Consider the following 24,762-nt stretch of genomic DNA (forward strand, 5'->3'; position numbering starts at 1 on the left):
ATAACACATACTTTAAAATCCAAGCAGACAGGCCAGAGGGATGGATCAGCAGTTAAAGCACTGGCCGTTCTTGCTGAGACCCAAGTTTGATTCCCCACATCCACATGCTCGCTCGCAGTAGGCTGTAGCGCCAGTTTCCGGTGATGTTGTGCCTGCTTCGGGCCTCTGGAGTTTCCCTTCCTCGCCTGCAGCGTATGTTTCTCTGTACATTTCCGTGTCCCTGGGCTGATGTGACCCACCATGGCTAGACTTGAGCCCTATGTCCTTCCTGTGATGTTAACAAACGTCCACCAGAGGTCACTCAGAATTTCCCGTACTTAGCAAGGTGGTTAAGAGCTCGGAATTCTGGATCCCCCTGCTATTGGTTCTGCTTGGTTCATTAACTCTGCCAATTACTTGCTGAGCATTATTAGTCAAATTATTTAACCTCTCTGTTGCCTCAGAGGCCACATAGAAATAATAATAGGGCATATTATGTGAGACAGTTAAGAAAATTCAATCATTCTATATAATTAAAAATCCCTAAAAATAGTGCCTGATAGATGGGAAATAATATTTAAATGCTAAGTATAAAATAAATTCTAGGGGGCTGGAGAGATAGCTCAGCTGTTAAGAACATTGACTGCTCTTCCAAAGGTCCTGAGTTCAATTCCCAGCAAACACTTGGTGGCTCACAACCATCTGCAATTGGATCTGATGCCCTCTTCTAGTGTGCCTTAAGAGAGCAATGGTGTACTCACATACATAAAATAAGCAAATACATCTAAAAATAAAATAAAATAAATCCTGAGGGACGTAGGTAATTTCTTTTTTTTTTTTTTTTTTTTGTTGGTGTTCTGTTTTTGAGACAGGGTCTCTCTATGTAGCCCTGGCAGTCCTAGAACTCAATATTTAGACCTGGCTGGCCTTGAACTCAAGAGTTCTGCCTGCCTCTCACCTTACTCCACACCTCCCAGGGCCACTGCCACCACACCCAGTTAGAGGAGGTTACTTCAACCTCTCCAAATCTGAGGATCAAGCCCCGTGATAAAATATACACAAAATACAAGGCAGAAGCCATTGTTGGCAGTGAAAGCAGCAGTGGGCATATGGCAGATTTATTAGAGTGTATTAAACAGATTGGGCGACTCCAAGAGGACATGTTGGCAGCTAGAAGGCACTGGTAGAATTTCACTCTTGTGTGCTAACGGGGTTTTCTGTTAACAGGTCAGCCTTTATGCCCCGGCCATGGGGAACCACTGAGAAGTGAAAGCAAAGTGCTTCTTCCTGGAGATAAGAGGATCTTTCTTTTATACCTGGGGTCCCAGGAGGCTGTCACACCCCAGGCTAGTAGGCAGGCTGCTAGGTAAAAGAGGTAGTATGCCGGTAAGGACACGGACACTGGGCAGGACGAGGGCTCCGTCGCTGATCCTCACCAGCCTGGGCAAGAGGCTGAACAGAACTTGGGTTGGCTTCAGTCCCACCCTTCAGACCCACCTGCCTTGGGCTCTGAGTTAAACCCCAAGAAGCACCAATCAGTTACCTACCTTGTCTTCACTTTCTCTCTTTCTCTCTCTTCCTCAGAGCTGGGGTATTGCACACACAAGCATCTACCTCCAAGTCTCAGCCCCGAGCAACTTCTTACCTTTCCTATTTTGAAGCAGCGCTTCACCACGTTGCCCAAGCCATCCCTGAATTCACTCTGTAACCTAAATGAGTGCTGAACTTGCAATCCTCCTGCCGCAGTCTATCAAGTAGCTGGGACTGTAATCCTGTGCCTCCAGGGGCCTGTGGGGGCACCTCTTCTTCATTTTTGTTCTTTAAGAAGGCTGATTGCTACACCGGGTGTGGCGGTGCACGCCTGAATCCCAGCACTTGGAAGGCAGAGGCAGGTGGATTTCAGAGTTCCAGGTCAGCCTGGTCTACAGAGTGATTTCCAAGACAGCTAGGGCTTCACAGACCCTATCTTGAAAAAGCCAAACAAACAAAAACTCCTTTTAGAATCTATGGCCTTAGTAAGCAACTATCTTCCTCCCAACCAAGTCCGGGGAAGCCAACTGGTAGCAGCTGAGCCAGAGGAGGCTTTCCTCCTGTCCACTTCCCTCTCCTAGGGCCCCACCCAGGTATGTTAAACTTGCCTGTTTATGACTTTCTCTTTTTACTGTGGCACTGTAAAAACCTTGTGAAACTGCTTCCACACTGGAACATGGAATTTGGGGTAACTTAAATCTGTGTTCCTGGGCCACTGTCACTCAAAATGGCTCCCGAATAAACCACCTCTTGCTCCCTTTAATATGAGAGCTGTGGTTTTATGCCCCAAGGGTCAGCCTCCAGAGGACAAAGTCTCTGTTTGCTTGATTTGGCTTGAAGGTGTATCACCCACCACATTGATATATTAAAAGGGACTTGTTCGTAGCTATGTTGGGAGAAACTTTACAAACAAAACCTCATCTATTGAAGGGGGTGAAGGGGATGAATCCAGTTTTTGTTTTTGTTTTTTTCTGAGTCTCTTTTAGGCTCCTTCAAGTACAGTGAAAAACAAGTGCTCTTGATTAGGAGATAATTAATATTGAGAACCCTATCTGACCACCTCCCCCACCAGTGGCCTGAATTTCCTAGGAGGCAGTTAAAGTCACAGACTCTGAATTCTGCATTTCTTCTTCAATACTTTGCCAGTTGTTCAGCACTAGGCAGGTAAGCTCTAAGCTCTAAGCACTAGGCACAGCATCTCTATGATGCATAAGCCTCCCCTGCACAACAGAGCTGAGCTATCTCATGGGGTCTCTTGAGAAGAGAGCAATGCAGCTGGGCGGTGGTGGTGCACACCTGCAATCCCCCCACTCTGGGAGGCAGAGGCAGGCAGATTTCTGAGTTCGAGTCCAGTCTGGTCTACAGAGTGAGTTCCAGGACAGCCAGAGCTATACAGAGAAACCCTGTCTCAAAAAAAAAAAAAAGAAAAGAAAAAGAAAAGAAAAGAAAAGAAAAAAGAAAAGAAAAGAAAAAGGGAGGAATGCTAGCAGGGCATTTGTCACAGTGCTTGACATGAAGTGTGCGCTTCCACCTCACACCCAACAGCACATCTTAACAGCTCATTATCTTTCTAAGGGCAAACTGATTAGCCTGCCCACAACGCAGTAAACTCTAAAAGGCAAATGAGTATAATTTTTAATCACCTTAGGTACATTAAAATTTTTTTTGGCTGACTTAGATATACCAACAAGTGACTATGTAGGTCACAGGACATTTGTGAAAAAAAAATTCCATGGACAGTAAATTGATAATTTTTTCTTACTCCTGAAAAGAAATCACCAGAATTAAATATATCCCTAGATAGTAATGAAAAAGAAATAACTTATACACATATACAAATATATATGCTTAGCTTTCTTTCAATATAGAGAGTTGGTTCTGGGACTTGTCTCACATTCTAAAACCAGAGGATTCTCAAGTTCTTCATATGAAGTTCATGATGTTTGCACATAACCTAATCACATCTTCTTGTATTCACTTATAAATCTTAAGATATGTTGATTTCTTTAGGTGATATCATTTAGGAAATAATGACAAAATTCTATATATGGTCATTATGAGTATAATTTACTCTATTTTTTTTTTTTTGGTTGTTGTTACTATTTTTTGAGACAGGGTTTCTTTGTATAACCCTTGCTGTTCTGGAACTAGTCAGAGCAGACTGGCCATGAACTGGCTGTTTTCTAAGTATTTTTGATTTATAGTTAGTTGGTTTACTATGGAGATTTTAACAGAACCTGATAATAAATATTGAGGGCAGATGAAATAGAAAGAAACATACATACATACATACATACATACATACATACTACACACATAATATTGATCCTGAGAGTATCAACTGATAAGCTGGGAGTAACAAGTTGATGTTATTAAGGATTTACCAATAAACTTGCTTAGGAACTATTGAGTTTTACAATACTGCCTGGACTGTAACTTAAAGATAAGTAACATACTAACCAGGCTTGTTAGAAACTGTAGAAAGGGAAATTTTGTAACTCTAGTATAATTAAAATTTAGGCTTGTTGAGAACAACAAAAAAAGCCTTTCTGTTAAGATCTGTACACCAAGATGCAGCCGATTCGGTTCTATTCCCAGAGAAGGGGACACCATGGCTCACAACCTGTCATGTCCATTCTTGTATCAAAGTCTATGCCTTGGGGGCATGTCTTTAATCTCAGCACTCTTAAGGTAGAACCAGAAGAATCTCTGAGTTAGAAGTCTGTCTGAACTACATAGCAAATTCCAGGACAGCAAAGGCTGCATAGAGACTCTTCCTCAAAATAAAAATTAAAACAAACAAACAAACAAACAAAACCCTAAAAAAACAAGGTGATGGTATTGGGTAATAGCTGTCATTAAGTTCAGGTCCTGGTTCTGGTTCAGGAAAGGCAGAGGACGGAACCTAGGGCTTTGGGCATGCAACATAAAAGCTCTACCACTAAGTTACACCCCAGCCTGTGTATGATTTTAAAGCAAAAAAAAAAGAACTTTTTAAAAAAAGATTTACTTGTTCTGTAGATAGTGTTCTGCCTGCCTGCCAGAAGAGGGCACCAGATCTCATTATAGATGGTTATGAGGCACCAAGTAGTTCCTGGGAATTTAGGGTTAGCAGCCAGTGCTCTTAAAGTGGGTGTTATCTCCAGCCTCCAAGGAACTATTATTACATGACAATTGCAGCCGGGCGGTGGTGGCCCATGCCTTTAATCCCAGCACTTGGGAGGCAGAGGCAGGCGGATTTCTGAGTTCGAGGCCAGCCTGGTCTACTGAGTGAGTTCCAGGACAGCCAGGGCTATACAGAGAAACCCTGCCTTGAGAAAAAAAATAAATAAATAAAAAAATAAAAACATGACAATTGCTAAGTAACATATATCCCTTCTGGTTGTGGACCCTTTGTCAATATATGCTTCAAAGATCACTACAAGAACCCACTGAACTCAGCACAGTTGTGAAAGTCATGATTTCAGTTTATTATACCAAAAGGCCACAGAATAAAATGAACAGTAGAAAAAGGCACACAAGGTAGCGTCCAGGAGTACTCCCTCTTACCAGTCATAGGACAGTGCTCCACCTTTCTAACAGAGGAATGTGAAGGCATATGTAGCCTGTGCTAGCTAGAGATGCTCACCCAGCTATGCTGTTGGGTTAGGTAGAGATGCTCACCCAGCTATGCTGTTGGGTTAGGTAGAGATGCTCACCCAGCTGTGCTATTGGGTTAGGTAGAGATGCTCACCCAGCTATGCTGTTGGGTTCGGTAGAGATGCTCACCCAGCTGTGCTGTTGGGTTAGGTAGAGATGTTCACCCAGCTGTGCTATTGGGTTAGGTAGAGATGTTCACCCAGCTGTGCTGTTGGGTTAGGTAGAGATGCTCACCCAGCTGTGCTGTTGGGTTAGGTAGAGATGCTCACCCAGCTGTGCTATTGGGTTAGGTAGAGATGCTCACCCAGCTGTGCTGTTGGGTTAGGTAGAGATGCTCACCCAGCTGTGCTGTTGGGTTAGGTAGAGATGCTCACCCAGCTGTGCTGTTGGGTTAGGTAGAGATGCTCACCCAGCTGTGCTGTTGGGTTAGGTTTTTAACTGGGGGTGGGGGGTCAGTCCTGTAGGTATATCATAGGCTGACTGAACCAGATGAAGCCGTAGAGAACGGTCTGAAGTCCTTCTTATTAGGTAAGCTATTCTGAGGCCTCAGAGGTCACTGTGAGGAGACACTCCAGACCAGTTCTCTCTCTGAAAGGCTAAGGTTTAAAGAATCAAATCTGTTTAGTTAATCCTGCCCCACCCCCCAAAAGAATAACTTTAAAATTGGGCAGTCATATCATATAGTCCAACCTGGCCTTGAACTCTCTTCATTGACCTCCTGGCCTCCTGCCTCCACTTCCCAAGTGCTGGAGTTTATAGGCATGTATTACCATATCCAGTCTCCCTATGTGGAATTCTCCAGTTGCCCCTAAACAAAGAGGCTAAGAAGCCACTGTCCTAACCCCGAGGGAAGCTTCATGTGTTTAGTTGCTTTATTTCCAGGTAGTTTCCAGGACTTAAGCCATACAGCCAGAAGGCAGGATGCAGAGGAGAGGAGCTGGAGACCGCACACTCATACAGAAGCCTCTCCTGACCAGCCACTGAGAAGGCAAGCTTCCCCAGGTCGAGGTCCAGCCACACGCCCACAACCTCAGGGAGGCCCGAGTGCAAGTCTGTTTTCTTCATCATGGCCCAAGCAGAGAACTGGCCAGGCCCTTTCCACTCTATACACCAAGAGTCCATGGTCCTTCCCAGCATCCCGTCCCGCTTCATGCCCCAAGAAGCCACCCCAACAGCCCAGTGCCTGCAGTTCCTAGTGTCCACTTCCCAGTACTTCTTTCCAGAGGAGAGGGCCTGAGAACATAAGACCTGGCTAATTGAAAATCTCTCCGGACTCCAAGGATAGGAGTGTAGACCATGAGCCACAGTCACTCTCCGGCAATTGTTGGAAACCTCCAGGTTACAGGAGATGCTCCTCAGGTCAAAGGTTGGACTGATGGCCCCTGAGGAGGTATAAACACCACAGTCAGTTGTGTTTTTCACTTTTTTGTTTTGTTTTGTTTTTTTTCTTTTTTCGAGACAGGGTTTCTCTGTGTAGCCCTGGCTGTCCCGGACCTCTGGAAGAGCAGCCAAGTGCTCTTAACCACTAGCCATCCCTCCAGTCATGGATAGCCAGTTTTGGACCGCCCATGTTGGAAGTTATTTACACAATAGCAAGAAGTAGTGTTTTTCATTTTTGGCATAATATTTACCAATAAATCGATACATAACATGAGAGAAGCACTACATAACCCTCATCTGCATTATCAATACCCTATTCCTGTTCTTATTTTCTTTTCTGACCTTCCAGCAAGAAGTTATCTCTGAATTCCAAAAAACATAGTCATAATTTTTCTCAATACCTGTGTATGAGCATGGATACCTATGGCAAGATCTATGTGTTATTTGTTTGGATATAATTCTCTCCTTCTCCCTCCGTCCCTCTGTCCCTCTGTCCCTTCCTGTCTAGTCAAGGGAATGAGATCCAGGGTCTCACTCCCACACTCCCAGCCCCTATTGGTAAGAACTTGAATACTTTGTCCTTTCTTTCTTTTTCTTTCTTTTTTTTTTTTTTTTTTTTTTTTTTTTTTTTTTTTTTTTTTTTGGTCTTTTGGATTTGGTTTTTTCGAGACAGGGTTTCTCTGTATATTCCTGACTGACCTGGAACTCACTCTGTAGACCAGGCTGGCCTCGAACTCAGAAATCCGCCTGCCTCTGCCTCCCAAGTGCTGGGATTAAAGGCGTGCGCCACCACTTACTGTGGCTTACTGTGTCCTTTCTGCTCTAGGCACTTCTCTCTCTCCCTCCCCATCTCTTGTGCAGCCATAAGGCGATTTTACCATGTTATTATTGGCATTGCAAAGATAGGAGAACCACGGCCCTAGGAGGTAACTAGTCCAGGCTTACATAGCTATCTAAAGAGCAGCTAGCATCAAAACCAGGGATTCGGGGGCATGTGCTCTTAGGGGGACCACCTAGCCTGGGCTAACACAGTATATATGAACCAGGGGGAGCGAACAGGCAGCTGTAACTGATGATGCCAGCATAGATGTGCTTGGGATCTAAGTGCTCAAGGACAGACGAGCCCAGCATTTAGGACTCTGAACCCTCTTTGCCTTAGTATGAAGCTCTCTATCTGAAGGGACCTCGTCTAGAAGAAAAAAAAAAAAACAAAGATAGAAAGTCCAAGATAGTTTCATGGTGGTGGCACTTGCCTTTAATCCCAGTCAGGGGGTTCTCTAAGTTTGAGGCCAGCCTGGTCTACAGAGTGAGTTCCAGGACAGCCAGGGCTACATAGAGAAACCCTATCTTATATGTTTGGACAAAGAGAGAGAGAGAGAGAGAGAAAGAGGGAGGGGGGAACTGGCACAGCACATTTTTGCAGTTCCTCTATGCAGCATATAAGTAAGAATTTTTCAGATTGAGTCTCAGGTAGCCCAGGCTGGTCTCAAACTCACTAGGTAGCTAAGGATATCCTTGAAACACTGATCCTCCAATTTCTTCCTCCTATCACACCTGGTTTATGCGGTGCTGGGGGAACTTTTGCATGCTGGGAAAGTACTGTCTACGGAGTTCTATCCCAGCTCCAGTAGGTTCGTTTTAAGTAGCCCTCATACTTACATAGGGGAAAGTGAGAAGCTTTCCTGGGTAACCTCTGGTCAGGCAGCAGGCACAAGGAAGATGTCATGTCTAGGATTTAAAGGAATAATTGGGAAGAGGGAGCCCCATTAGCAAACGTCAAACCAAAGGCATCCTGTAAGCTTAGGGTTTCTCAGAGCCTGCTTTATTTAGGGTTCTGTAAAGCTTCAACCTCCCTTCTAGCCCACCAACCAACGTTTGGGGAGAAATATGGATAGTCGGACAAGGGGGCTATGGACCTGTTTAGAAGTAGTTCGCTGGGACAATTCAAATTGTTGTGGTCAGGATATTAGCAGTCCAGTCCAATAGCAAACACCAAACATGAATCAGTAGCAGTGGCTTGATCCAGCAGAAACTGTGAGGCTCTCCCCAATCGGCATGAGTCAGCAGAAGCAGCAAGAAGCCACCTGAATACCACAAGAAGTTTTTGTGGTGCATTTCTTTCTATGAAGTCACAACAAGCGAAGACCAGCAAAGTACTGCAGGATGTAGCAATGCAAGAGTCCTTTCACTGTCTGTGGGGTTCCTTCTCAAGTGTCTGCCTCAGCAAAACATCCTCTCATGGGACAGCTTCCAGAAAAACATCAAGTGACTCAACTGAGTCCAAAGAAACCAAAAATGTCCACTTCAGCATCCAACTGTGACACAGTGGGCACAGGCCTGCATTCTTCATCATTAGCACATTTCTGGGTGTCTGGCTTGTGCCAGACCCCACATTCGGACCAAGAACATGCAGCCCCATGTTATCATTGTGGGACTTTTTTTTTTCTAAACCATTTTCCCCCACATAACCCCAAACTCCTTGCTAACAGGGAAGTTGTTCATCTCTTTATTCTAAACATTAAGAAACATAGACAGAAAGTATTCTATGCATATTTATTAAATAAACAAATACAATTCCAGGAGATTGCAGCACCCTCAAATCCAGAATACTCACACTCCCAGGTCAGCACCACAAACAATCATTACATAATCCAGGTAACATGAGCTGACACAAGGTTCACGACCAGTCCCAGCACCTTCGACTCTCCATGCTCCACATTTAACTATGCACCTTAGCAAATGTATCCTCTAGACTGTAATGACCATAGGAAGGTGGGAAAGAGAGGAAAGCCCTACAGCATGGCAAAGGTGGACTCTTCCCCTATTTATCTCTTTTCTGTTCTTCCTTTCCAATATGTGCATGTATATGCATTTGTATGTATATGTGTGTGTACAAAAGTGCATGTGAAGGCCTGATATTGATGCTGAAAATTACCTTCAATTACTCTTTCACCTTATTCATTGTGATAGGGCCTCTCAGTCAAACCCAGAGCTTGTCTATATGGGTGGTTTTGCCTGCTTGCTCCAGGGATCTCCTATCTCTGCCTTCCAGTGGTGATTCCCCTGCAGGCCTTACAGCAAGCAAGGGAAAAACCAGTCAGGGTGAGATCAGCTCAGCCAAATTTTATTGTTTTCAGCACTGGACCAGGACCTCTAGAGCCTAGCCCAGATCATTTTACTTTAGCCACAGGTGGTATTTTGGCCTAGGGGGTGCATTATTATTAGGAGGTGTGGCCTTGGTGGAGTAAGTGTGGCCTTGTTGGAGGAAGTGTGTCACTTTGGGGGTAGGCTTTAAGAAGTTCTCCTAGCAGCCTTTAGAACAAGATATAGAACTCTCAGTTCCTCCAGCACCATGCCTGTCTAAACACCACCATGCTTCCTGCTGTGATGATAATGGACTGAACTTTTAAATCTTTAAGCCTGCGCCAATAAAAATGTTGTCCTTTATGGGAGTTACCTTGGTCATGGTGTCTCTTATTTAAACAGAGCACGATTTTGGAAAAAAGGATTCAGGTAACCATTATCTCAGTCCTATGAGTTTAAGGAATGCTTACATCAGAGCTCTCAGCAAAGTGCACGTGGCTCCTTCACAAGAACGGGTGCTGTCGACTCAGACGATCGTGCCCAAGATTTACAGTCTAGAGATACTGATCAATGTAAACATAATGCCTGTGCAAGACAGGATGTGCCCGTCGCCAAGACAACGCAAAGTCACTTAGACCGCTGTGAAGCACAAGTGCCATCACTCATACGGATGGGCTTTACAGTCTAAAAGCAAGGCTCAAGATTTAAGGGAGACGGTCTGAGCTAAGTAAATACATAAATTCTGGACAATACGAGCAGAGCCTGTCTCCGACAGCAAAGATCACCAGGTGGCAGTCCAGGAAGGGCAGCTGGCTGCGCACCTCAGTCCACTGAAGAGGAAAGCTGTCTGTGTGTTTAACTCTCTGCCCTCTACATTGCTCGTCTGTGCGCACAAGGCCCTTTCCCTTCTGCACCTTCCCAAGCTGGAATGACAGGTGGGCCTCCACAGCCACCTGGCGTTTATGACGGTCCAAGGGGTCCCAGCTTCAGTCCTCACATTTGGGCCACAAATGCTTTAGCCACTGAGCTGACTCCCCAACCCCCAATCTGTACCTTGTGACAGCAAAACAGAGCAAAAGTAAGGCTCGGGTTGAGTTGAAAGACTAGCTAGGTGAGAGCTGTGGTATCTCAGGGCAGAATAGGGCAAGTGTCAATCAGAAGCCATTCTGTTTGTTTGTAGTCAAGGTCTTAAGTAAACCATGCTGACCTTAAACTTGCCAGGATTTTAAATATTCACTATGCTTGGATTCAAAGCCAGGCTCAAAATTCAGGTCAGCTCTGAAATAACTCAAGTGTCTGTCAGTGAATAAATGATTATTCAAAATGTGGCAATACACTTTAAAAAAAGGAATTCTGACACATGCTACAACATGAATGAACCTGAAAAATATTAATCTAAGTGAAATAAAATAGTGAGAAAAAACACAAACACTGAAGTTTAGGGGATGTAACTCACTGATAGATCATAGCTCTGGCATGCACAAAGCCCTGGTTTTGAGCTCACACACACACACACACACACACACACACACACTGAGATGAATCAATTTTCTCATGTGAAGTTTAGGATTGACATACATGTGAGTTCACATACTGTGGCAGCATGCACATATGCACCAGATAGGGACCCAGCACCAAGAAGGGATCAACATTCCCCATTCAAACCCAGAAACTATCTATCTCCAGTTGATAACCTCTCAGGAAGAAAAGATAAGGTTTCTTCCTGGCAAAACAATCCACACTTCAGACCTGGGGCCATGGTAGCTGTAAATGGCTAACACAAAACTAACTCAATGAAGGTGTTTTGTCTCACTGCCTTGTCTGAGCTTTTATTTTTTTTAAACCTTACAGGACTTTTTCAGGTATATATATTTTCACGGGACATAAGTGTGTCCAATTGTTTTGCATTTCTTTTGTTATATCTATCTATCTATCTATCTATCTACCTATCTATTTACTTTGGTTCTTATTTTTTAATCTTCTTTTTAATTTAGATACAAGTTTGCTTTATAATGACAGTGACATACACACACACACACACACACACACACACACACACAGTAGAATTCCAGTTGTCAAAAGGTAGAGGACAAGCCGGGCAGTGGCGGCTCACGCCTGTAATCCCAGCACTATGGGAGGCAGAGGCAGGCGGATTTCTGAGTTTGAGGCCAGCCTGGTCTACAGAGTGAGTTCTAGGACAGCCAGGGCTACACAGAGAAACCCTGTCTGGAAAAACCAAAAAATAAAACAAAACAAAACAAAAAAAGGTAGAGGACAGTAGAATACAAAGATATATGATAAGAATAAAGATTCAACTTTTTCAACTTTGCAAGATGAAAAATTTCTCAAGATTGATTATACAACCATGTAAATATAATTAACAGTTGGCTCAGCTGCATTTAAAAATTGCTAACCAAATAAATTTGGTGTCTTAGTGATATTCTTGCTATGATGAAACACCATAACCAAAAGCAAGTTGGAAAGGAAGGAGTTTATTTGGCTTATCGTTTCATGTTGCTGTTCATCATCAGAGGATGTGTGGAAGGAAGGAAGGAAGGAAGGAAGGAAGGAAGGAAGGAAGGAAGGAAGGAAGGAAAGAAGGAAGGAAGGAAGGAAGGAAGGAGAGAACAAAGGAGGGGGGGAAGAGAAGGAAGGAAGGAGGGAAGAAGGAAAGGAAGGAAAGGAAGAAGGAAGGAGGAAAGGAAAGAAGGAAGGAGGAAGGAAGGGAGAAAGAAAGGAAGAAGGGAGGAAGGGAGGGAGGGAGGAAGGTGAAACAAAAAAACCAAATCTGAATTCTGCAGCATATACAGCTACAAGGCCATTTATTTCTCAAGCTAATTTCTGGAACAACTAATAAACATTATTGAAGCAATCATGCCTTTTCTATTTAAACAGAACACCTTTTAAAGCCAAGTGGTGTTCTTTATGTGCAGAAGGCAGCCATGGGAGAGGGACCCAGAGGGGAAGCACTTGCTTAGCACACGTGGTCCTCAATAGCACCAAGGCAAAAATCTAAGAAGCAAATGGTAAAAAGCTATAATAAGATACATACTCCTAAATACATAAAGCAAGCAGTAGCCAGGGGAAATAGTCTTGGGAGGCCAGAGCCCATGTCTAATGTCTGACAGGCATTAATTATTGTTTTTTAATGTAAGTTCAGGAGAACAAGAGAAAAAAGTGGTTCCTTCACACTGTTACTATTTAATATTAATACATTCCCCAAATATAATACAGAAATTTTTTTCCTCTCTGAAACAGAACCTCTTTTTTTTTTTAAAGATTTATTTATTTATTTAATGTAAGTACACTGTAGCGGTCTTCAGACACCCCAGAAAAGGGTATCAGATCTCATTATAGATGGTTGCGAGCCACCATGTGGTTGCTGGGATTTGAACTCAGGACCTTTGGAAGAGCAGTCAATGCTCTTAACCACTGAGCCATCTCTCCAGCCCCCTGAGACAGAATCTTACTATGAATTCTAAGAACTCACAGAGACCCAGTTGCCTCTGCCTCTTGCGTCCTGGAATGGAAGTTGTGTGCCCCTAAACTCAGGCAAAACTGTTTTAAAGGGTTTCCCACACCTTAAATCCCAGCACTCAGAGGCTTGCTGAGTTCGAGGCCAGAATGGACTACATAGCAAACTCCAGGACAGAGAGGAGTACAAAGAGAAACCCTGTCTCAAAAACACAAAAGCAAACAAACTTAATTATACATTTCATGCCTATTTTCCTTCTTACTGCTATCCCTCCCCCAACCCCCAACCCAGACACTCTTTTGAGACAGGGTGCCTCTCATGTACGCCAAGTTGGCCTTTAGCTGATGTTCCATCTCCACCACCCAAGTGCTGGGAGCGGAGGCACGTACTGGTATGCCTAGTTTCATGCCTTGTTAGTGAAAACATTTACTAATTAGAAAGTAAAAAGAGGCCGGGCAGTGGTGGCGCATGCCTGTAATCCCAGCACTTGGGAAGCAGAAGCAGGCAGATTTCTGAGTTCGAGGCCAGCCTGGTCTACAGAGTGAGTTCCAGAACAGCCAGGGCGACACAGAGAAACCCTGTCTCGAGAAATAAAGTAAAAAGAGGGCTGATGAGATGGAACACTGGGCAGAAGTACTCAGTACCAGGCTTGACGGTCTCAGTTCATTACCCACGTGGTGGGCAGAGAGAATTATGCTCCCCAAATTATCCTCTTACACACAGATTATGGCAAATATACCTAGAAGATCATTAATACACACATACACAATAAACAAACAAATACATAAAGATTTTTTTTTCTTAAAAGCTCACATAAGCCTAGGAGTTTGAGGTCAGTCCAGGCAATGTAAAGAAACCTCATCTCAGAAATGAAAACAGGGGCTGGAGAGATGGCTCAGCAGTTAAGAGCACTTGCTGCTCATGTTGAAGACCCTTGTTTGGTCCCCAGCACAACCATCCCTCACTCCAGTACCAGGGGCATGTGATGCCCTCACCATCTTCTGACCTCTGAAGGCACTAGACATACACATAATGTCTTAGATATACATGCAGTAAAACACCCGTACACATAAAATACATCTAAAGGCAACGAAAGCAGGGAGCAGAGAGATGGCTCAGGGGGTAAAGGCACCTGATGCCAACCAAACAGCCCAAGTTGGTATAAAGAGAGAACCAATTTCTACCAGTTGTCCTCTGACTTCCACCTACATACAAGCTCTGGCACACACATGACCACTACCACCAAGGCATGTGTAAGTAAAAATAAAAACAAAAAGCCCAAGTCAGCCTATCTGTAATCTCCTCAGGCCAAAACCAAAGATAAGCTGTAAACTAGATTATGGTTCACAGGTCTTAAAAATAGGACTTTTGCTTTACTCAGTACTGTGTTAGAGAAAATACCTTGAGTCCATACCCAAAGTGTACATAGCCATAGTCATACCTCAGCTTGCTCCTACTCACCCAATCACAGTGAAAACAGCCCAGCTATGGTCCTGAGGTCAAAGAACAAAGCCATAGGCACTTGGCCATCCCCAGTGGCAACCTCTGGTTTCTTTGGAAAGTCAGTTATGTCAAATGATGTTTTGCTAAAGCAGACATGTGAAAGGACCCATGATGTTCAGAAGGAAAATAAACATAACCCAACAGACAGTAGACGATGCTGGACAGTATAGGTGTGCCTTACCATTCTTTACTGGTCATTGTTTGTCATGACTTCATAGAAAGAAATGCACCAAAAACTTCTGGAGGTGTTCGAGTGGCTTCTTGCCACTTCCTCGGACTTGGACCTATTGGCAGAATGAGGTGGAAGTGTCTGGATATGCCCTCTGACACAGACTCACGTGTTTTTGCTGATGCAAGACCCATGGGAGGACATGTGATGTTTAGAGAAGTATAAATAGGACTCAACAGAGAGCGACAGTGTGCTCGCGTAACTAGCTTTGCAAAGTTTTGGTGGTCTTGTGTCTTTGTTGATCTTTGCTTCGTTGGGAAAGGCACACTGAGAACTTCTCCTGGCATCCCTGCTGGCCATGGCCGCTCCTGCTGACTCATAATGATGCAGCAGAGGCCTGGCTCCTTCTGCTGGATTGTGCCACCGATGATGATGATGATGATGATGATGATTTGTCAGGACACTACTGAACTGGACTGCCTACCAGTATCCTGACAAGCAGAGATTGAAATCACCCCCAAGGAACATCATTCAGCAGAATCTCGTGATTTCTCCTGGATCGACCTGCTGTTGCTAAATCATAAATGGTGTTTGTGGGATTGATCAAGCTGCAGAGGCCAATTCGTGTGAACTGAACTGCTGATATCCTGACTACAGACTGGATTGACTCCAACAACTTTTTCTTTCTGCTACTCAGGTGGGTGGTGGGCTAGAGGGGAGGTTAAAGCATTTAATAAGCCTTATTAAAAGTAGGTTTTGAAAATACCCAATTTCTTTCATCAGTCCTGTTCCACTAAACGTCAGCTCACCCCGGATTTGTTCTCTAGGAGTTTCTCTCCATGAGACACTCCCTTGCAGTTTTTCCTGAATTTCTTCTAGATTCTGGAGAATCTCCTGAATTTTCTTCTGAGATGAACTGAAAGTCACCGGCTTTGGAGAATCCAAGGAAAATTCCTCCTCAGAGGAAGAATCCTGTTGGTCAATGAAGAATGAACAATGAAAGGAAAGCCAACCGAGGAACTCCTAAAACACCCAAGCTCTGCCTTCCAGCTGTAATTTTAAATCGAAGTATAACGGGCTTTGTTTTATTTCATTTTATTCTATTTATTTATTTTGTTGTTGTTGTTTTGTTTTGAGATAGGGTTTCTCTGTGTAGCCCTGGCTAACCTCAAACTCAAGAAATTCGCCTGCCTCTGCCTCCCGAGGGCTGAGATGAAAGTACTCGCCATCACCTCCAGGCAGATTTCTTTCTGGGGAGTTGGAATTACAGGTGGTTGTGAGCTACCACGCGGGGACTGGAAATCAACCCCAGTTCATCTAGAAAAGCAAGTGCGCATCAATTCTAGCCCCCCTTCACTCACAATTCATTGTTTGTTTGTTTTTCTTTTTCTTTTTAAAGATTTTGTTTGTTTGTTTATTAAATGTAAGTACACTGTAGTTGTCTTCAGACACACCAGAAGAGGGCATCCAATCCCATTATAGATGGTTGTGAGCCACTATGTGGTTGCTAGGATTTGAACTGAGGACCTCTGGAAGAGCAGTCGGTCTTAACTACTGAGCCATCTCTCCAGCCCTGTTTGTTTTTCAAGACAGGATTTCTCTGTGTAGCCCTGGCTGCCCTGGAACTTGCTTTGTAGCTCAGGCTGGACTCAAACTCACAGAGATCCACCTGCCTCTACCTCCTGAGTGCTGGAATTAAGGGTCATGTGCCCTGCCTGGCAGTGGTGGCGCACACCTTTGATCCCAGCACTTGGGAGGCAGAGGCAAGCAGATTTCTGAGTTCAAGACCAGCCTGGTCTACAGAGTGAGTTCCAGGACAGCCAGGGCTACACAGAGAAACTCTGTCTCGAAAAAACCAAATCCAAAAAAACCAAAAAAAAAAAAAAAAAAAAAAAAAAAAAAAAAAAAAAAAAGAAAGAAAAAGAAAGAAAGAAAAAAGAAAAAAGAACAACAAAAAAAGAAAGGTCATGTGCCACCACATCCAGCTATTATTTATGTCTTAATGTATTTTTTTTCTATAGTACTAGGCACCAAATCCAGAGACTTGTTCATAAACTCTACTATTGAGCTATACCCCAGTCTATAAGATCTTTTTTATTTTATTTTATATGTTTTTTGGTATATGTGTGTATGTGGTATCATTGTGTGTGTGTGGTATGTGTGCACATGGAAAAGTATGTCAGGTATCCTGCTCTGTCACTCTCCACCTTATTCTCTTGAGACAGGGTCTCTCACTAATCCCGAGCTGGGCTGATGGTCAGTAAGCCACAGTGATCTCATTCCTCCAGCCACAGCACACGTGTAACCCCTGTTCCAAGATCTCGGTAAGATCACAGTAGCTTGCTGGCTTCAACAATGCCCCAGGTTCAAGGAGAAACCCTGCCTCAAAGGAACAGACAGACAGCAGCAACAGAAGTTACCTGATACCTTCTTTGTGCCCCTACGTACACAAGTCAGAAGGTGGCAGCTATAATAACTGATAAAACATACAAGGCATATGAAATCTTAGGAAATTGGTGAAGGCTTCTTTCCCAGAGGGTGATGATTTAGGGTATGGTTGAGGCCTAGTCTTCCCCTCGGTGATGGATAAAGGAAGCAAATGTGAAAGGCACCCATAGGGGGAAAACACAGACATGCCACAGGAACTGACGTGGTCAGGAAGGACACAGGAACGGATCCTATATGGTTTTTCTGGTTCTGTGAGGATTAGGGTCTTAATTCCAAACAGACACTACCACAGTTTAGATCATACAGTGCTCCCCATCTAATAATATCTAATATTGTTTGATGTTGGTTGTAGGTTCCACAGTAGAGAGAGAAGCTCACCAAGATGCTATGCCTTCATTTTTCAAAGGAGCAGAGGAGTTCAGCCTTCTCGGAAAAGACTGACACACAACTAGGTCTCCCCAGTTCCTTCAGTTTCCTTGGGGCTGGGAAAGATTCTGACTTCCAAAACTATCTTGCTCTTGCTGCCCAAGAGCAGACAACATGCACAGATCTCAGTTCCATTGGATTATGGCTAACCATAACCAAAAGTAAGAACTCCAGGTTTGCCAGGAGTGTCTTAAGACCAAGGTCGATGCAGCTGCAAGCTCTCACATAGCACAAAGTACAGATTCTCCAGAGAACGGGAACAGTTCTTCAAGGTTCAAACAGTCTCAAAACAGTTTCTCAGCCCCTATCGAATGACTCAAACATAGCAAAGGCTTTGCTGAAACCTTTTACTCGTCTAATCCAGGCCCTTAACTGGGAGGCAGTGAAGGCTTTGGGAGGCAAGTGGAGCACGGTCAGGCCACTGGGAGCACGGTCCCATTCCTTTCTTCTTTCTCTGCTTTGCTCCCTGGCCTTGAGGCCTGTGAGGTTCTCCCCTACCACATGGTCCTGCCACTACCACTAAAATAAACTTTTCCTTTTCAAAAGCTGGTTATCCCTGAATAAATCAGACAGCATCAGAGTATTTCAAGCAGATGAGTTACATGGTCGGATTTGTGTGAAAACAGAGTGGAACACTGGTAGGGCATGATGACAACCCAGGAGATAGCCAGGAAAAAACACTGAGAAATGAAGTGGAAACTTCTAATCTTTGTAAAGTTAGTTATGTCAAATGATGTTTTGCTGGGACACACAGGTCAAAGGATGTCTTGATATAGCAAACATGTAAAAGGACGTTTGATGAAGGAGTATAAATATGACCCCACAGACAGTGGGAGACAAGCACTGAACTTTGGTTTATTTTGCCTCTCTGTTCTTTGCTAAAGACATGCATGCATTGGTTTGCCTTACACAACATTGTTGAACTCAACTTGTGATACACAGCCATTGAGAGAAACTTATCCAAGAACTACTCTCAAGGGCTGGAGAGATGTAGCTCAGCGGTTAAAAGCAGTGGCTGCTTTTTCAGAGGTCCTGAGTTCAATTCCCAGCACCACATGGTGGCCCATCTGTAGTGGGATCTGGTGCCCTCTTCTGGTGAGTCTGAAGACAGCTGCCGTGTACTCACATACATGATATAAATAAATAAATATTTAAAAAAAAAAAAAAGGAACAGGGCAGTGGTGGTGCATGCCTTTAATTCCAGCACTTGGGAGGCAGAGGCAGGTGGATTTCTGAGTTTGAGGCCAGCCTGATTTACAGAGTGAGTTCCAGGACAGCCAAGGCTACACAGAGAGACCCTGTCTGGAAAAAAACCAAAAAAAAAAAAAAAAAAACCTATTGCTGAACAGGCCCATTTCCCCTACATCCTAATAACCTTTCTCTTCTACTACCTCTGCAGAGTGAGTTCCAGGACAGGGCTACACGAGAAACCCTGTCTCGAAAAAACCAAAAAAAAAAAAAAAAAAAAAAAAAAAAGGAGGTTGCAAAAATTGTATGACTACAGAGTAACAAGAAAGGAGGGTAGGAGGGTCAGGAGCTCAAGGCCAGCTCTCATTACGTACTGAATTCAAGGCCAGCCCAGGATAGAGATCCTGCCACATAAAACAAAAGCAGACCAAGAAATCTGGAGATTGAGCACAGCGGAACTCAGCAGTATTCAGGAGGCTGGTCTGAGTTCACTTTGAAGGCTAGACTAAACAACACAACAAAATCCCATCTCCAAGGGAAAGGTGCTTGATAAAAGTGCTTGTTGTGCAAGTCTGAAGACCTGACATAGATTCCTGGATTCCTGGAACCTACAGTGGACAAAGAGAATGGACTCCTGAAAGTTGTGCTCTGGTCTTCACATACCTCCCCTGAACACACCCCCTCTCAACACACACACCCTCCCCTGCACATCCCCTCTCCTGTACACCCCCCCCTCTCAACACCCTCCTCTCCCCTCCACACACAAACTCCCCTCCACACAATAATAAAATACTTTCTGAAAGGTCATGGAATGGCCTGGAGAGTTAGTTTGGCAGTGAAGAGCATTTGTTGCTCTTACAGAGGACCTGAGTTCAATCCCCAGTACCCTCATGATGACTCACACCCATCTATAGCTTTGACTCTAAGGGACCCAACATCCTCTTTCTTCTGACCTAATCAGACATCAGGCATGTACAGGGTGCACATACATACACGCAGACAAAACACCCAAAACCATAAAATAAGATAAATACATCTTTTTTATATATAGATTTATTTAGATAAATACATCTTTTTAATATATAGATTTATTTAGATAAATACATCTTTTTATATATAGATTTATTTATTTATTATATGTAAGTACACTGTTGCTGTCTTCAGACACACCAGAAGAGGGCATTTGATCTCATTACAGATGGTTGTGAGCCACCATGTGGCTGCTGGGATTTGAACTCAGGACCTCTGGAAGTGTTCTTAACCTCTGAGCCATAACTCCAGCTCTTGCTCTGGCCCTTCTCACTCCTCCGGCCCATCTTGATCCAGCCCAAAGATTTATTATTTGGGGCTGGAGAGATGGCTCAGCGGTTAAGAGCACTGTCTGCTCTTCCGAAGGTCCTGAGTTCAAATCCCAGCAACCACATGGTGGCTCACAACCATTCGTAACAAGATCTGACTCCTTCTGGGGTGTCTGAAAACAGCTACAGTGTACTTACATATAATAAATAAATAAATCTTTAAAAAGAAAGAAAGAAAGAAAAAGAAAGTTTTTAAGGGACACTGAAGATGAGGACTTTCAACTCTGTGGCATTTACCTAGAGATCATTGGTGACGTTAGAGAGAGTGAATTAGGTAGAGTGGGAAGGCTGGATCCCAGTCTACTGGAAGCTTCCATTAACTCATATCCTGCATGCCAATTTCCCAATTGCCCATATTTGGCACTAAAGAGAATGGTAAAGCATGAGACCTGTTGCATCCCATACCTCCCACACAGCTCTGGCTGGAAGCTGTCTTTCACCCCAGGCCCTCCTTCCCTCCTGAACCTACCGTGTGCAGGATGCCTAGTGTATTGTCCAGTCCAGATCCCAAGCTAGGTCTTTGCGTTTGAAGGCTCTTGGCAACGTCTACAAGCTGTCCCGCCATTTCAGTCAGCTCCTGGATAATTTTTGTGGTGCTTTTCTGTACTGTTACCTTTAAAAGAGCAAAATTGGGCTTCTGGTTCCCAAAAACTTGGACCCAGGAACATAGCTCCCTCAATAAAAGGAACTTTAAATACCAATGTAGTAGCATGGAAGCAAACACATAGACCAATGGAAAATAGCTGGCTAAAGGGAAGATGCTGCCTTTATTCCCAGCACTCCACAGGGAGATGCAAATGCTACCAAAGGGCCAAGGAGTCCTTTCAACAAATCCTATCAGGAAAATGATAAGAACAAATGAAGTTAGATTCTTTTGTGGGTTTGCTTTGTTTTGTTTATGAGACAGGGCCTCTCTACAAAGTCCTGACTGTATTGGAATTCATTAAGTTGACCAGGCTGGCCTGGGACTCACTGAGGTTTGCCTGCCTCTGCCTTCAGAGTGTTGTGATTAAAGGAATGTGATATGATAATGAAAGGGGTGAATTGGTTGGCCTGAGCCAGGCTGACTCCAAGACAGGCTACAAACTAGCAGTTCAGGAGACCAGACCTCAGTTTCTACTTCCCAGAATTGGGCAAGTCAGTTACTGGAACACCGCAGGCTTAGGTAAAAGGGACCTCTCCCCAGCTGGCAAAAGGACAGTTAGGAAGCTTGTAGCCAAGAGGTCTAGAGCTACCCCCTCCTTGGCATGAAGCAAGAGTAGTTAGTCAAGTATGCTTGAAGTAAGTCCCTAACCAATCATAACATCACTAAGACCTACCAAACAAGATATAGATCACCTACCCCTCCCTAATGTTCTTTTTGGCTTTAAAACTGAATCTGCAAATTCAGTCAGGGACCTTCCATCCCGATGGAATTGCACCCCTGTATGCAGGAATTGGTTCAATAAACACTCTTTGCTTTTGAATACTATTTGAGTCTGGGGTATCATTCATCAGGAATTCGCAGACCCTAACACTACCATGCCTTGCCTGAAGTTAGTTTTATTCTAACACTATATAGAAAAATAAATGAGGAGGTTGGGGACAGTGCATGCCACAAAGAGTGAAACTGAAGACAGTACCTGTAGAGAGATTTTAATCCAGGAACATGGCTACTCTGGATGGAACACGAAGATGCCCTTGGCACCTACCTTTAATTCTTCTGCATGGAATACAGACATGCCCTCAGAACACACCTTCCATCCCAAACAATGATGGTAAAGTTAGTTTGTAGAAGAAAGCAGTCATGTTTGAAAAATGATGTCTAACTGAGAGACAGACAAAGTGATGAATCAAAGACATCATAGGATATAACCAACTCTCAGAGAAGGGACAGGAAAGAGTCAAACTCAGGAAAGGCAGAGGAAGGGGAGGGGCACTGCTTTACTGGGAGAGTTTTACAGAGACAGGTTAAAGAGAGAACAAGCCCTAGAATGAGAAGGAGCCAGAAGATTAGAACAGATTGTCAGAGTTAGTTTGAGGCCAAGTAGAGCAATTCAGTCAGAAGCTGAGAGAAGTCAGTTTGAATCAGTCAGCTTGGAGAGGACTTTGAGCCAGAAGAGCTGAGTTGAACCAGTCAGGCAGAGAGTTCAGAAAGAACTAGGAAGGGTGAGCTTACTCAGCAGTAAATCTCAGAGGCCGAAAACACTCTAGGCCTAGAATAGATTGTACAGAGTCTGGAAGCTTCTAGGACTAAGCTTAGGTTAGCAGACAGAGGCAGTAATCCCTGGAGACAACAACTACATTGGGTGAATAAAACATAATTTTTTTACAAAAAAAATTTTTTTTACTTATTTTTATCTCATGTACATTGGTGTTTTGACAACATGTATGTGTATGTAAGGGTGTTGGATCCCCTGGAACAAGAGTTACAGACAGTTGACAGCTGCCATGTGGGTCCTACGGGAGAGCAGCCAGTGCTCTTACCACTAAGCCATCTCTCCAGCCCCCAAAACATACTTTTACAAAGAACTCAAATGTAAGATAAGGTACATTGTATCAGTAGTCACACTAGCCAAAAGGTGGGAACGATTCAAATGTTCATAACTAGATACATTGATTGGAATGATATATATCCACAGAGATGATATAACAGCCACACAAAGCAACGATGATCTGATACATGCTGCAACATGGATTAGCCCTGAAAATATGGATTCAAATGGGCCTATTTACATGAAACATGTAGAATGAGAACTCCCCTAAAAAAAAATAAAAACCTTGGAAATAAGAAAGTTTCAGTTTCCCAGGGAAGCAGATTGGGATGATGGGCTGTTAATAATTGATGCCTCTGGAAGCTCTGAGCTGAGTCAGTCCCTGGGATTTCCTCAAGGTCTCCCCCCCCAAAAAAAAAAACCAACACAGCAGCCGATCAGAAACCAACCCATGAAATTTCCCCAGAACCCACCAATGAAGTTTTAGATTACCTAACCTTTGCTAAAATCCCTCTAGTTTCCCACGAAAGCCTTGTGCCCCTTTATCTGGGGTCGTCATTTTTGTAAGTGGCTGACCCCTGCATACAGGCTTCTTGCTTTCTTGAAATAAAAACGTTCTTGCGTATTGCATGTGAGTGGTGTTCTCAGTGCGCTTTCCGGCCTAACAGAATAGGTAAATTCCAAGACACAAAGCACATGAGAAATGTGGAGACTGGAGGGACAGGAATCAGGCAGTACTGCTTAGTGGGTACAAAAGGTCCTATAAGGCGATGAAATCACCTTGACAACAGCGGTGACAGATGCACAGTATAGGAAACATGACAAATGCCATCGAACTGTACACTAAAAATAAATTGTTCAAATAGCCAGTCTTGGTGGTACAAGTGTTTGATCCCAGCTCTTGAAAAGTAGAGGCAGGCAAAGCTCTGAGTTCAAGTGGCCCACACTTGTAATCCCAGACTTGGAAAGCCGAGAGAGGCACTCCAAGTTCAATGCTGTCCTTCCTGGTCTAGTTAGACCCTGCCTCAATAAACATATAAATAGGTTAATTGAATTAAAAGGATACAATGGCGATTTTTGTGGTACTTACTTTCTACCACACTAAAAAATTTCAGGCATCACAGAAGGCTGGGAAAAACTAGAACTATGCCAGCGTGCACAACACCTCCGGTGGATAGGACTTGGATTTTTAACTACTGTTTGTAACGGGACTTTACTATGTAACTCTGGCCGTGCGGGACAAACCGCTGTTTTAGCCTCCCCAAACCTGGGAGTCCCAAAACATGGGGTCACAGGTTGGGCTTTTCTACTTCTTTATACAGCTCTGAACTTTTTAAAGGTTCTCAGAAAACAGATTAGACTGAGCAAATTATGTGGTAAAAAAAGAGATCGGAAGTCAGGTACCTGGGGCGGCGTGGGTCGACACAGAGAACGCGGCGCGGGGACGGGTTGAGGTTCGGGGCCAGCCTCGAGCTCCAGCGCCGCTTGGCGGTACTTGTCCACCAGGTCTTGCAGCAGCGGGTTCTTGTGCAGCACGGGCTTCGTCGTGGCGCCCTTCCGGCAGATGGGGCAAGACCATGGGCAGCCATCCACGCCCGCGCGCTTCGTGGACCACAGGCCATCGAGGCACCGGAGACAGAAGCTGTGGCCACAGGGCAATGTGGTGGGCCAGTCTAGCAGCCCTTGACAGATAATGCAGCTCAGGTCGTCCTCGCTCAGCCACACAGGGACTGCAGTGGCAGGACAAGCGGCCGCCATAGTTAGGCGACAGCCAGGAAGCACTGTTAGGTTCCGCCTTGACCCACTAACTTCCCCGGCAACGCTACGCCGTGTCCATCACCTCGTCCCGCCCCTCCAACTCGCCCCGCCCAGCTGATAACTCTTCCTCAGCCTCTAAAAGTGTTGGACGCTGCTGGCTGCCTGCCTGGATTCCGGCCTGGAAAAATCTCTCCCTAGTAGCTGGGTCCTGCTCGCCTATCCATAAACATGCAACCCCAACAACTTAAGCTATGAAGAGGGTCCGCTTTCTCTCTATTTACTGCCCTTTCTGGTGATGAGTTCCTTGAGCTTGGGAGCTGTTCCCTTACTGATTTCCTCACCCCAGAATTT

The 24,762-nt window shown here is 44.3% G+C and overlaps 1 protein-coding gene and 1 long non-coding RNA gene across 8 annotated transcripts; one reads left to right on the forward strand and one right to left on the reverse strand.

Annotated features, from left to right (window-relative positions):
• The first annotated feature begins 5,040 nt into the window (after window positions 1–5,040).
• Window positions 5,041–5,557, forward strand: LOC127693290 (uncharacterized). 6 transcript variants are annotated; one of them, XR_007979680.1, is made up of 4 exons: window positions 5,041–5,193; window positions 5,229–5,298; window positions 5,334–5,403; window positions 5,439–5,557. It is a non-coding gene; the product is annotated as an uncharacterized LOC127693290 (long non-coding RNA). The 6 variants fall into 6 exon arrangements; XR_007979679.1 differs by lacking the exon at window positions 5,229–5,298 and having other exon boundaries at window positions 5,041–5,228; window positions 5,299–5,403; XR_007979677.1 differs by lacking the exon at window positions 5,229–5,298 and having other exon boundaries at window positions 5,041–5,228.
• Window positions 5,435–24,437, reverse strand: Rnf135 (ring finger protein 135). Of its 2 annotated transcripts, XM_052193976.1 has the most exons (5): window positions 24,058–24,436; window positions 20,649–20,792; window positions 15,569–15,731; window positions 8,188–8,256; window positions 5,435–6,530 (listed from the first exon to the last, which is right to left on the reverse strand). In XM_052193976.1, exons 1-5 carry the CDS (start codon window positions 24,409–24,411, stop codon window positions 6,004–6,006), a joined length of 1,257 nt encoding a protein of 418 aa, XP_052049936.1. In that variant the 5' UTR covers window positions 24,412–24,436; the 3' UTR covers window positions 5,435–6,003. The 2 variants fall into 2 exon arrangements, with proteins under 2 accessions (XP_052049936.1, XP_052049937.1); XM_052193977.1 differs by lacking the exon at window positions 20,649–20,792 and having other exon boundaries at window positions 24,058–24,437.
• Window positions 24,438–24,762: the final 325 nt, after the last annotated feature.

The sequence above is a fragment of the Apodemus sylvaticus genome, chromosome 10, assembly GCF_947179515.1.
Source record: "Apodemus sylvaticus chromosome 10, mApoSyl1.1, whole genome shotgun sequence".
NCBI classification, from domain to species: domain Eukaryota; kingdom Metazoa; phylum Chordata; class Mammalia; order Rodentia; family Muridae; genus Apodemus; species Apodemus sylvaticus.